The 14,185-nt window shown below is 41.5% G+C and overlaps 1 protein-coding gene across 1 annotated transcript; it reads left to right on the top strand.

The window, feature by feature from the left end:
- Positions 1-9,383: 9,383 nt before the first annotated feature.
- Positions 9,384-11,758, top strand: LOC125343084 (probable G-protein coupled receptor 83). The gene is made up of 4 exons (XM_048335379.1): positions 9,384-9,758; positions 9,952-10,077; positions 10,452-10,585; positions 11,002-11,758. Exons 1-4 carry the CDS (start codon positions 9,384-9,386, stop codon positions 11,756-11,758), a joined length of 1,392 nt encoding a protein of 463 aa, XP_048191336.1.
- The last annotated feature ends 2,427 nt before the right edge of the window (positions 11,759-14,185 follow it).

Raw genomic sequence — 14,185 nt, 5'->3', positions numbered from 1 at the left:
AATGTCTCTAAGACACATAAAATGTTCAATAAATTTATAAGTCAGAAAAATACAAATGAAAGCAACATTGACCATTCATCTTACCCAGTAAGGATGGTTATCATCAAGAAAACAAACAACAAGAATTTTAGGTGGTCGTGAGGATACAGGTTAAAAAACAAAAACTGAATCCTCATACACTGTTAATGGGAAGTAAATTGCTTTGGCCATTGTGGAAATCCATATGGAGCTTCCTAAATAAAAAAAAAGTACAACCCTGGATATTGTATATACATGTATTGGAACTATGGAAGGGAAAAGGAATACCAAAATCAAGAAACAAAGGACAAAAAGACACCAATGAAATGGCAATACTTACAAAACTATATGGTGTAAACCAACTGTACAACTCTTGGGGGGGGGAAAGGGGAGAGGGAAGGTGTGGGAAAATGAGGGAGGAGGTAACAAGTGGGATAAGGAATGTGCTCACTGCCTTATGTATGAAACTGTAACCCCTCTGTACAGCACTTTGACAATAAAGAAAATAAAATATAAATTGAAAAAAAGTACAATAGATACAAGACCCTAGTGGCTCATGCCTGTAATTTTAGGTACTCCAGAGGCTCTGATCTGGAGGATTGGGGTTAGAAACCAGCATATGCAGAAAAATTCTCCACATCCCCTTCCTAAAATAACCAGCAAAAAAAGCAGGGCTAGAGGTATAGTTCAAATGGTAGACCCCCGAGTGATGAGCAAGTAAGTCAGCCAGTAAGCTGGGCAAGGGTGAAACCATCAGTTCAAATTCCAGTACTGACTAAACAAAAACAAAAATTACACTGTGCAAAAGAAATCAGTCATAAAAGATACACACACACACACACACACACACACACACACATGCTTAGGGACACAGGAAGGATTGATACAGGTTCTTTTTATGGTGATGGTATCACAACTGTGACTATTGCAAGTAACTAATGGTACTGTTTATGTAAGTGAATTGGATGTTATGTGAATCATATTTCTGACTATTGAAGACTTTAAAGGTAAGATGTATTCAAGCTAGAAACTGAAAAACAGATATGATCAGTCTGGAGGATGAGGAACCTAGTTGGAACACATGTGAATCTCTGTAGTGAGAAGTGTTTATAGCTAAGAAACCATTTCAGGTCCATATATAGTGAACATAACATACAGCAAACTACCATTTACATAAGACTGCCTTTGGTAAGCCAGAGTCATGGATATTTGGAGGTACATGGAGTGAGTCAAATGGATGAATTATCAGACCTGATATAATGGTCTGAAGAGTTTGAGAATGTGCTAGGATAAATATAGAGGAAGAGACATTTGTAGAAGAACAAAATCTACTAGGTTGGGTGATTTATTAAGCTACAGAAAGCCCCAAGCTATTGAACAACTCAAAAGAGGTGAAAGATGTTGATTTGCTGTATTGTCTCTGCAGTAAGCTACATTTCATTTACTTGGTGATTAAAGTGCACATTACAAAACCATCTTGCACACAGTGCCCCCAAATGCACAACTCTGTGTTCAGCATGACTACACAGAAACAAAATAAGCACAAATCTGTGAATTAACTTCAGAGGAATTTCGTTAAAGAACCACAGAATTTCCTGGAGTCCAAAGACTCCTACTAGTTCTCTCACTAGTATTTACCTTTCTCTGTGATATTGAATCTAAAAAAGAAAAATACCTGCTCTTGTGAAAATAAAAATCCATTCTGGTTTTGTAGGGCTTACAGATTTTTTTAAAAGCTCAATATATGTGAAAGCACTTCCTGCGCTATGAAAAATAAAATAAATCTGTAATGTACCCGTAACATTATTCATACTATTTCCAATTAATTCAACTAGCTGGATATTTCTTTAGATCTCAATCGCTAGGAGATTCAACATCAAGTCCTTATGGACGACCATCAATTAAAAAAAAAAACAAATAAACAAACCTGCTGGTGATTTGAGGATATCTCAGGGAGGTGGTGGAGGTGGGAGAGCAAGAAGAATGCAGACACTGACTGTATTTAAACCTGTATTTTGCAAAAAGAGTGAATTGGAAAACCGAGTGCCATCTTAAAGCCTTCACAAATGGCGATGCGTGGGTGGTGAAAGGAGGTGATAAAGAGTCCTCATCCCTGGACCATCCTCCACCCGCCCTGTTACTGCCCGCACCCTTTCTCTGAACCAATCCGCTGGAGCGCCGCCCTCTCCCTCCACCCCTCCTGCTACCTCGGAATCCTATAATTTCGTTACCAGGGGGCTAGGATCTGTCTTGCAGTGCCAGACTGCTAGGCAGCTAGCGCCTCGCCGCCTTGGCCTATGATTGGCTGGAGCGTGCTAACTCTCCGATACTAACACGTGCTGCCTCAGCAGTGCGTGAGGGAAGGAGACTTCCCTTTAAACCTTGCTGAAAGCTGGAGCTCCCCTAGCAGTCCGAGGATCCCAGATCGGAATTGTGGTCCCTTAAGGGACTGGGCTTTTGCCCTCATCTTCACGGAAGCCTAGCGGGTTAGAGACAGACTTCTGCAAGATTGGTAATCGTTCCTCTATTCTAGGTGAGATGAAAGAGGGGAGGGTATCCTTGGCAAGAATTTGGCTAGATTGAGCTTTGCGGGACTTCCAGGAGTGAGTTGTGTGGCTGACCAAAAGCATTAGCTTCAAGGCTAATGTTCTGTAAAGGTGATTGTGTAGCTTTTCGAATCCAAATGTCTGTATTCTCTGTTCTGAAATTCAGTGTTTGCCTTCAGACACTCCTAATATATGAGGAGACTAGCCTCTGCTCGTTTTGGGAGGTGGGGGGGGGGGGGTCATAGGAGCCTATCGCTTGGTAGGTTTAGGGACTGTGGGAGTCCCTTGAAGAGTCTTGGGGTTCTCTATGGGTTTGTTCCAGTCAGAACTAGGAGAAGGATGTGATGTTCAGATCTAGCAAAATGGAGGGATGGTTGGTAATGTCTCCAGGGCTTTTGGTCTTTGCTTGTGTGGAACAGATCGTCTAGTCTCTTTAAAGATGATTTGTGGGGTAAAGAGGAAATGGTGACTGGTGTATCATCCAGGGACAAATTGGGTAGCTTTGGATGTATGAGAGATACATAGTTCCCTTTGATTGTCTAGGGAAAATATGGAGTTTAGGAGAGACAGGGTGTCTGCTGGGCCTGTGCGTGGTAAATTTAATGTGCGTAGCAGAAAGCGCAATATTGCTGCATTGACCACAAGGGGAAGCCTGGTGCTGAACACATGCTCACGCTTCCACTCTGACTGGGGTAGATACAAAGTGATTCTGCAAAATTACATGTACAAGGAGATTTAAAACTATCTACAAACCCCCAGGAAAGAGTTATGGTGATGGGAAATTATCTGGTATTCCTATTTCCAACAGAGGTAATTTTAATACATGTAAGATATAACTGGGGGTACTACCTCACAAACTCATAGGAAATCGGGCTGAAGGCTTCTCTTGCCGTCTACAAAGGTAACCCAGAATATATGGCGTTAGATAGAGGGGTGATCTTCACCTTTCAGGGAAAATTTGGTGAATGTGACAGCCTTAAAATGTTCCCAGACTCTCTGGAAAAAAAAGAGGTACAAGGGGGAAATAGGATCCTTGTACTATCTGAAGGAAAAAAAAATTCACTGGAAAAGTCCGCAGTGTTTGCATATCACTGAGGAAAAATTAGATGTGCGAAGATTGACGGTGCCTCCCTTCTTCCCAGGGGAGAATTCAGTGCGTCAGTGCGCATGAGAGTTTTGGAGTGTTTATGCATTACTTCCAGAAGATTCGAGATGCAGGGAAAATGAATCCATTATGTGAATTAAATGGCGCAGTGGGAAATTTTCTTCACATGAACACACATGTATCCCCCAAAGGGAAGGGGCGGGTAGAAAAAGAAATTTCTAGAAATAAAACAATGCATTTCAAATAGTTTCCAAAAAATAAAAAACCACACCTTTTTGTTTGGGATTGTAAAGCCAGAAATAGAGTTCTTTTCTTTCCCACTCCCTGTTTTCTTTCTTAATGTCCCCTCTCCACATTTTCCTTCCTTAAAAATAGAAAATGAGAACCATAATAAGCAAAAGTCGATATTTACTTTGATTTTACACATGCTGTTTTGAAATACTGCAAACATAATCATAGGCAACTTTCATAAGACCCCCCCTTTCCCCAAATTACATCTTTATCCCTTCTACTGCTTCCTATTTAAGAGCTCCTGCTATCTTGGGAAATTTATCCTGGATGTGCGGGGGGGCCCCAAGGACTGCAGGTCAGAAAAAAATCTGAAGGCCAAGATCTCTTGGGAAGGGAATAGATGAGGAATAAAGAACACAAGTAGGGATATGGTTAACCACGTCTGGGTTGATAAATTAAATGGGGCATATTTAGAGGAGTGGGATTTAAAACAGATGAATGTGCCTCACTGGCTCCAATGACTCCCCACATTCAAATGTCTAATCACGCCCCCAAAGTGCCTGCGTCTTCACTGGGGCGATTGGAGCCTCAGTTTCACAGTTGAGTTCTGAAAAATTAACTCGCCCTCGTTTCCGTGGGAGCCACCTGTGCCCCCCTCTGCGTTGCGGACCGAGACAGCATCTCGTGGTAGATTCAAAGTCTCGCGCAAAGCTCTGCCAACCCGCCTGGGGCCCCGCCTCCTGCTGCCGAGGGTCATTGCCCAGTCCCACTGGCTCCCGGTAGTGCGCACGCCACCTTGGCTGCAGCAGTCCGCTGTGGTGCGCAGAGCCTCAGAGGCACCCCTAGCTGAGAAGCAGCCTGGGTTCAAGGAGCCAGGCACACAGCCTTCGCTTCCCCTTTCTTCAGGACCGGCAAACTGAGGCTAGAAGGCTGCTGGCTTTCCAGACATTCTTGGGCTAACGCGCTTCAAGGTAAGTCTTACCATTTGCAGGAAAGGCGGGAGAAATCTACAAAACAGCTGCCTACTGCTGCCGACAGCAGGTAAGCAGGCTGCCTGGCAGACCGAGATCCCTCCACCTTTACCCTCCGCTCAGATTGTCCACCCTGAATCAGGGCCATGCTAATCTCAAGACCACCGGGCGCTCTCAGTACCCGAGGTCTCAGGCTTGTTTGGGGGAGGCGGTGTGCATTTTTTTCTCGAGGTTACCTGGGTGCGTAAAACCACGAATTCTCAAGAGCTTTGGGAGATTCTCTACAAATTTTCTCCTGTCTTGTCTGTTCAGGGTCAGCCTCTCTTGAGAACCCACTCTCCCTTTCACTACTTCCTACCTGTATCCCCCAGAGTCAGCGATGGCCTTGAGCTGACATCGCTGTCCCCCTCCTCAGGGTTCTGAAGTACACACAAACTAGCTTTGCTCCCACCGCCTTCTTCTTTGAAAGCTAGCAGCCAGCTCGCCTCATTGCCCATTCCTCATCCTTTTGCACTCTCCGGTCTTCCCAGCTTCCTCCCCACCAGGCTCTTCAGTGCCACAGTAGACTGGAAAGGACTCCTGTTCCAGCTAACGTTCAGTTCATAGGAACCCCACCCCCGCCGAAATCATTAGCTTGGCAACTGAGGAGGGGGCTATAGCCTAGGACGGCGATGAATCAATCTCTATCCCTCCTGCTCATGAAGCCAGAAAGAGCAAATCATGATAATTAGAACTCCCTGTCATCTCGCTCATCTCAGGGTTGTTGCAGGAGGTTGCGAGCGGCTGATGGGGCGGGGTGGGGCGCGGTGGGGGCGCCAGCTGCGTGGACCCTCGCGTCACGAAGAGGTCTTACTGTGACGTGATTTCTTTAAAGCCCCGCCCTCCAGAAATTTGGGGAAGGGGCTACAAGTAAGATGTATTCCTCTCCACTGCCCCCTTCTGCCTGTTCGGTTTCACAAACTACATAAACTGAAGTTCATGAGCCCCACCTCCACATTGGGGTTTTGGAAAATTCTAGAAACGATCAGACAATACCCCCCCCCACCCCCGCCCCGCCAATCTTAGGCAACACTGCAACTTGAATAGAAGCTCATGTTTACTGCATAGGCTCCATTGGCTGCCATCTCCAAGACAACCTTGCATAGAGGAGACACCACCCCCAAGCCTGTAGGGAAATTGGAGGAAGGGGATCCAGAGTATACAGCCCTCCACACACTTATTTCTATTCTGCCCAAATGTACTAACGAAGGAGTCCCAACCCCTAACCTTAATTCCAGACCTGGTTCAGCTTGGAAATTTGAAAAGGTGTCATACATGGGCACTCCACTTTAACCTTGACTCAGAAGGGGTTTTTTTTTTTAAGTGGCATGCCAGTTTTCTCCATTGAATGGCTTAGGCTAGCACTGTAACTGAAACACTGGAGTAAGCCTCCTAACCCCCTCCTCAATCCAGATTAGACTGGATTTCTTTCCTTGGTATTATTTCCCTGGCAATAAAATCAATTGAACTCAATTCTTAGCACTAGATCACTGACTCGCTTCCCCACCTCTCAACTGCTTTTGTGGCTTGGGCTGCTGATTTGGGGAATGGTTTGCATTTTGAAACATAAAAGAAGGCTACACCTGTCAGGGCTTAGCCAAAGATAGAGAAAAGGATGGTTTCCTTGGCCTTGAGAAATTCCATACTTTAGCCCAATAAGCTGGTCATGCTTATTTGCCCCATGGGGAAGGTGGACTAGAAGAATTGGTAAGGTGGAAAAAATTTGAACTACCTCTCCCCAATATATGCCAGACATAAAAAACCCACAATAAGGAATTGTGTACACCAGAGAAACTCAGTCCATAAACAAGCAGCATGCAAATATACTTACAAAACCTACACCATAAATACACACCATACACTCCTACATTATGCAAACATATAGCAAACATGCTTCACCTAGATTCCACACAAGAAAGACAACACAACTTTCAAATACAAATTTCACCCAAGGAACATGCCAGAAATAGACATACAAAACCTTCGAATACTCGTCACAGAACATTCCACATACACACAAAAATATTCCCTTTCAACATGAACTCAAGGATTTGAAAAGAAAACACAGTTAGCCAGTAGAGGGAGACCTGGGATTTTCCACAGGGAAGATGTTCGTTGTAATGAATTGGGGAGAGAAAGAAGGGAGGCCAAGGTGCTAAGAAAAACAAATAAATAAAATTGTGATGAAACCTTTTGTCTGTGTTTTATTTTTTTTCCCTGAATACCTTCATAATACTGATGTAATCCTTTCCCAGCTTGTAAAGTAAAATCTCCATTGGAAAATTGGGGAAACCAAGGCACAGAAAATATTTTTTTAATTTAGTTGATACATACTGGTTGCACATGCTTATGGAGTATAATGTGACAATTTGATACATACCTATATACAATACATAATTGAGAGCTTTGATGAATTGGCAGATATAGCACCTCAGAAATTTTGTGTTGGGAACATTCAAAGTCCTTTCTACTATTTTGCAGTAAGTAAATCAATTCTTGTCAATCATCATTAGCCTATGGAAGGTACAGAAAATCTATTTACCCCAAATCATATGGGAAGGGAGTAACAGAACAGAGTGGGTAGGAATGAAAAACAAAGGAGTTTTTCTGTCTATGTACGAGACACTGTTACACTCCACTCTTACATACATACAAACAGATTACTCACCTTAGCCTTTATTAACTAGTAGCTAAGACCTAGTGTTAAGTGGAACCTATTCACCTATTTAGAGACTCGTTTTTCTTCCTTTACATTTTAATTCACATCTCACAGTACATGGAAACAACAACCTAGAATTGGTCTTTGTTCCCACATGATAATGTAGAAAGGTCCTGGATTAATTAATGGATGAAATACATATTAAAAATCTGACTTTTCAAGCACATTTAGGGCATAGATTTGGGAAGAACCTAGGCTTGTTTATCTGTCAGATTGCTGACTCTAGTTTCTGTCAATAGTATTTTGATTAATTGAGCTTTCATTGATAGTTCTTTTTAACACCTAGGACACTTAAATCATCTGTATTTTGCACTATATTATTAGTTTAACATGAGTGATTCTCTTAATTATTTGGTGTTGGGTTTATCTCTAGGACTTGTCAATAAGCAACTTTTGTAGCTCCTAAGACCAGCTGCCTTGAGTATCATGTTTCTCGTTGAGCTTGCTGCTGGATTGGTTGAATGATCATTAGCCTAAATAGACAAATTTTGATGATAAGAAATGAATTATGCCTCAAATCAATCACAAGCAGAGGTTTAGGGCTAAGGCAGTATGAAAAGGGATATAGGCTAAGCTAATTTTAACCTGAGAACAGAAATAAATTAATGCATATTTCTTTCCATTTAAATTATTTAAAATGCTTATGGCAATATCCACAGGGACTGTATATAGAAAATAGTTGTTACCTTATTGTAGTGTTTGGGTATCACATTTACTGAGAAAGGAATCTCTGGCTCTACTGTAACAGGAAAAACAGTTTTTCCACAGATGTACCTTTCTGTATTTTTTTTTAATAAATGAAGCTAAGAAAAAAGACCAAATTAAATTAGAAGAATGATTACTTGCTTTTAAAAATGATTTGCTACGGAGTTCCTTTAAACAATTCCCTAGTTGCTGCTAATTGAAAATTAGTCAGAAATAATGATAAAATATCTCAGAGATGAAAATGTAAGTAAAAAGCATTCAGATTTTTAAAATGTGCAATATACTCGGAATCTTAATGCGATTTACAAGTTAGTTAAATTTAACAAAGTACTCAGTCTTACTCCACAGCCCTAACAGAAAACAGGGACCTGGGGAGAGAAAAGATGGTAAAGAAGACATCATTTAGTTTTTGTAGGCCTATTTGAAAGGGGAACATGGACTAAGGTATGAAGGCTACCATGTGCCTTCTCCCACAATCTTTCTGGTAAATGTTAGCTGGTCATTAGGATCCAGCTTTTTTCTTTTGGGAAAGGTGAAAACCTGGCTTTCTGGCTCTTCCTCCTCCTCTTCCTCTACTTCCTCTTTGTCCTCCTCCTCTTCTCTCTCTCTCTCTCTCTTTCTATATATATATGTATATATACATATATTTATAAGTAGTTTTCATATGTTCACCCCATTACAGTAAAGTTAACAAGTAAAAATTGAATATAATGTATATGATTTTTGATTGATGTAGAGAATGTGAAATCATAGAATATGTTTATTAGAAAAAAGTAACAAATATCAACCTTACACAGGTACTGTTCTTATAGTCAGAAAATAAAAATTCCACTCCTTTATTTTCAGGAATATATTATTTGTAACTATTGTCACCACACTGTATGTTAGATCTCAGGAAAGTATTAGAATTTAAAACTTATTAGAGTTAAAAACTCCATCTTTCAACCACAATATCTTCATTCTTCTTTCATCCTCAGGATCCCACCCATTCTTCTATGAGTCCTCAAATCTAAGGTGGATCTAGAAGTTTCTGCTTAATTACCCCCAAAATGAACAATTCCTTTGCATCCCCTCTGCTGGAAAATACTGTTGATTCAGGCCATGAAAATGCAACTTGGCTTCCATCAATGGAGGATCAAAGCTGGAATGACACCTGTGCAAACGGCACCGATGTCTTAGGTCCAGAGTCTGGAGGGCCAGCAGGAATGTATGGAAAATGGCTGGGGAGGAAACCCCACCTTATAGCCAAGATTGTGCTGTGTTTCGCATATGCAGTCATCATAGTGATCTCTCTCTTTGGCAACTCGCTGGTGTGCCAAGTTTTCATCAAGCACAAGGAAATCCACAAATCAACAGGCCTCCTCATCTTCAATCTGGCAATTTCTGACATATTGATAATTCTATTCAACAGTCCATTTGCTCTGGTGAGTGACTACATTGGATTGATTTTAGCCCAAAGTAGAGGTTGTTTCAATTCAAGGATGGGTGGTAGGATTAAGAGGAAAAGGGATGCATAAACCTGCTTCAAATGCCCCATGAGATAATTTGCTTTTACAGAAAGAAGGCTTAAAGATGATATTTGAGTTATTAACTAACCTTTTTTGCTTATTCCCCAAGGCCCGATTCCTGAGTGGACAGTGGCTCTTTGGCAGGATCATGTGCCATGTCAGTCGATTTGCTCAGTACTGCTCCCTCCATGTCTCTACTCTAACTCTGATGGCTGTTGCTATGGATCGACACAGGGTAAGGCTTCTGAAGGGCACTTTGGATACAAGGTTACGGGGAATGGGCGGTACCCAAACAAATTAGACCCCTCTCCCATTGGGCTGGCTTTCAGGGTAAAGGTGTGCTTTGGGAGTGGCATACATACTTTTTTCCACTTCTACATTTCTCCTGAAGCTGAATGCCATTTAAAGTTCCAGAGTTTCCATAACCATATATCTTTTAATATATAAATGGCCTTAAATCTAACTGTGTTTAAGTTGGAATCCATTAAATTGTTTTAACAGTTTAGGTAAATGATGCAATCGAAGGAGAAACTCTTCAATCACTGTTTGCTCATACAAATAACACAGACCTAAGGTGATAACAAGAGAAATATTGTTTCTCTTTTCCAGGTGATTCTGCACCCAATGAAACCACGGCTGACACATACCCGATGCCTATTGATTGTTGCCATAATCTGGGCTCTTGCTGTGCTTCTTGCTCTTCCACATGCAATTTATCAGAGTCTGTTCATTTTCATTGGCAGGTAAGTCAGAGCAGTTACATAATGCATAATTTACCTTTTTCTTCTCAGAGTCCCTTAGGAAGTTGACATTTGAAAAGTCCTTGATTGCATTCTTATCATCTTCCAACTCTCCTCAATAGAGAACATGAAGCCTTTTTCTAATTCGAATGTATATTAATGGAACCAAGACAATGACTACTAGGTTAGAAATACTGGTTGTTAGGGATCTGGTTAGCTTTCATTTGGCCTCTGCCTAGAGCAGTCCCATAAGAGAGAATACTCTAGTCTCATCCCTGAATTTTAATAGTGAAGAAACTATGATTTAGAGATTAGAGGTGGTGGATTTATTTAAGGATGCAGCGTGGTAAAGCTGAGTCTAGATCCTGAGTCTTATTCAATTAGTCTTATTGTCGTAACTTCCTTGGCTTCTGTTGTAGGGATGGAGTTGTAAGCAGCCACTGCCTCCCCTCTTTCCCTGGATCCAGCAATCAAGTTGGGAAGTATGTTGACCTTGGCACCTTTATCTTGTTGTATGTTGTGCCCCTTCTAGTTATTGTGTCAGCATATTCTCACCTAGGGAAGAGGCTGTGGGTCCAGAATGCTGTCGGCGATGCATCTGCTCGTCAACTTATGGCACACTACCAGAAGAGGAAGAAGAGCATCCGGATGCTGATTCTTATTGTAATGGTCTTTGCAGTATGTTGGTTTCCACTCAATTGCTATGTGGTTCTTATTTCTAGTGCAGGTATAGATGCTGAGAGTGTGCTTTTCTATGCCTTCCACTGGTTTGCCATGAGCAGCACTTGCTACAACCCTTTCATCTACTGCTGGCTCAACAGGAGCTTCCGTGCCAAGCTCAGATGTATACTGGATTGGTGCACAGAATGCCTGCATATGCGCAGGACCACCCCTGTTGAGCAAATGCAAGTTCAGGAGAGTCATGAGCTCCAGGAGCTCCAGACATCTTCACTACTACGTGTACCTCTGGCCATGCCAGAGCCCCCAATATTTGAGGAACCCAGCTTGGCCACAGGGGATGACAATTCCCAGATCTCTGTCCAGGGGGACTGGGATGATCATGATCCAGATATCTCCCTGAATGATGAGGAGGAGGAGGGGGAGTATGAAACCACAGATCCTTATTTCACTGTCCAAGTAAATGATTGTGTGAGAAGAGAACACACGACCCCTTGAAATTTTTTTCAAATTGAGTACCTGGGCACATTGCAGCTAAGAGTATCATTGAGGCCCCAGTCATGACCATTCCATTTTTCTCCCTGGGAAATTTGGCCCACCCCCTTGGTCCAGATCAGATATTTTACAATCAACACGGTAAGGACAAATCAACCACAGATTATACAGTCCTTAAACGACATGTAGAGAATCAAATGTTTTCCTATCATGTATACTTTCATAGGTCCTTTTTGTGGTTGATGATTCTGAGTCCTGGAATCGGGTAATCATACAGTATCTGATTGGGCCACTGTACCATTACAGAGGCAGCTGTTATGAGCAAATACATCCTGCACGAGTCTGTTGCCTCACCTACTTGCTTTAGAGATGGGAAGTGTTGGGATTAGTTTCCTTGACTGACTTACTTTGATCCCAATTTTGATCTGTAGTTACCATTGGTACTTGAACATAGTAAGATTAAGGAATTACCAGTGCAAAGAGATTATGAATAAAGCATCACATGGAATATTGTATGACAGTTCATCTTTACGAATAGGAACACCTTTTGGGAGGTGTCATGCTTTGTTCCAATACTTAAATGGAATTTAGATTACTTCTCCAACCCTAGATATTCCCCATCTAATAAAATTTGTTGCATCTTAAATTGGAATAAAGATACAATCAAGGGTGTGCATGCATACACACTCATACACACTTTTATGTTCACACAGGTACAAGCATGTATATATTGCCTCTTGTAATCTCTCATGCTACTTCTGCCTGGTGCTCTCAGTTATTTCTACCTGTACTTTCCATGCTAACTGAGCCTGGATGTGATTTCATGCCTTAAAGTGAAGTCTGAGAGGCTCTCAGATTGTGGCAAAATCTTTTTTGCCCTAGGAATCAGGGTGTCTTTACTGCTGGTGCTTCACTTCCCCTTTCCATGATTTTACTTTTTTTAAGGTTGTGTATTCTCTTATGAAAATTCCATAGATATACATAACCTAAATTCATATTTGATCTTCTGTGCTAATCCTTTTCCTGTGCTAATTCTATGCTTTTATCCCAAATCAAGTTATCTACAATGGTTCTAATTTCCCCCCTTTATCACATACTGTTTTTTGCCCCCCAGTATCATCCTCTTATTTCTCACCTCTGCTGTGACCCTCCCCTCAGCCCCAACATGACATATACACACATTCAGAATCACCTTCATATGGAACAAAACTGCTTCTCTCTCCTTTCAACATTTCACCTAGGTGCTCACTTTTCCTTATCTGTTTGCTCTGGACTACTCAAACTTACATTTTGGTTGCTGCCTTAACCAGAGGTTCATAACCTCATGGGCTAAGGCTCATCATCTCCTCAGTAATTAAGGTCTCCCCATTTTGGGTGCTTTGTTACACTCTAGGTTCTAGCCCATTCCTCCTCTGTGTTTTTTACCCCTTTTCCTGTCTCTCCACACTTCCTCCTCTCTTGCAATTTTTCCTTCTTTGCTTACCTCCTTAATGCTAACTCCCTCTTTGGTGTTGAGCTACATCTAATATTACTTCAGTATTCCCATTCTTTATTTTTTCACTGTACATATACCATCATCTTTCAGCCTCACTCATGTGAACAAACTCGTGTGCACACGTGCACCCAATTACATTTCTCAATGTTTATTTAGTCTTTGACACCAATTTTGGGTATTTATTTTGATTCTGAAACAGGACAAGGATGAATAGCAAAGCCAGGAGGCATTGTGGATTCCTTGAGAATTGTGGCCTTCCATTAACTGAGGAGTGCTATAGGTTCCATGAGAGAATGCAACTCTCTGGGCCTTCAAGAGAACCTGTCTTTTTGATGGCATTGATGGCAAGGAGAATGAATAATTTCTAGTTTCAAGCATATTGTTTGTGACAGATATTTCCTTCTTGCCCTTTAGATGACCAAATATTCCTGCTCTCATGAGTTATGTTAGCTTAGAATATCCATCAGAGGGCACCATGCACAAGGATATGGAGAGGAATCTAGCAGTTTCCTTGAGATCTCAGCATTCCTTAATGAGATTGTTCTATTTGCTTCTATTTTTGCTGCTATTTTTCTGATAGATTAGAGTTTAGTAGCTTCTTATAAATATATGTGATAAACCATGGTCACATGGAAGTCAAAGTTGGGAACAGATTTCAGCTTTGTTCAGAGGACAACTTTATTCATGGCCACAAACTTTAGACAGATATGGAACCTTTGGTGACCTCAGCAAGAGCAGACACTGAGTGGCCTAATATAACCTGTCCTTCCAACTGGAAGAAACCTGGTACATACCCAAAAGAAACATCATCTATATAAGTAAAAGAAGAAAGACAGCACTTCTATGCTTTGTTTTAGATGTAGGGGCAGGATGAGATATATAGTGAAAATGAGTGCAGGACTCAGAGGAATAAGACCAGGCTTTTTTTCCCCTGA

The sequence above is a fragment of the Perognathus longimembris genome, chromosome 28, assembly GCF_023159225.1.
Source record: "Perognathus longimembris pacificus isolate PPM17 chromosome 28, ASM2315922v1, whole genome shotgun sequence".
NCBI lineage: Eukaryota > Metazoa > Chordata > Mammalia > Rodentia > Heteromyidae > Perognathus > Perognathus longimembris.
Note: the sequence above shows the minus strand (reverse complement) of the source record. Positions and strands in the feature narration are given on the sequence as shown.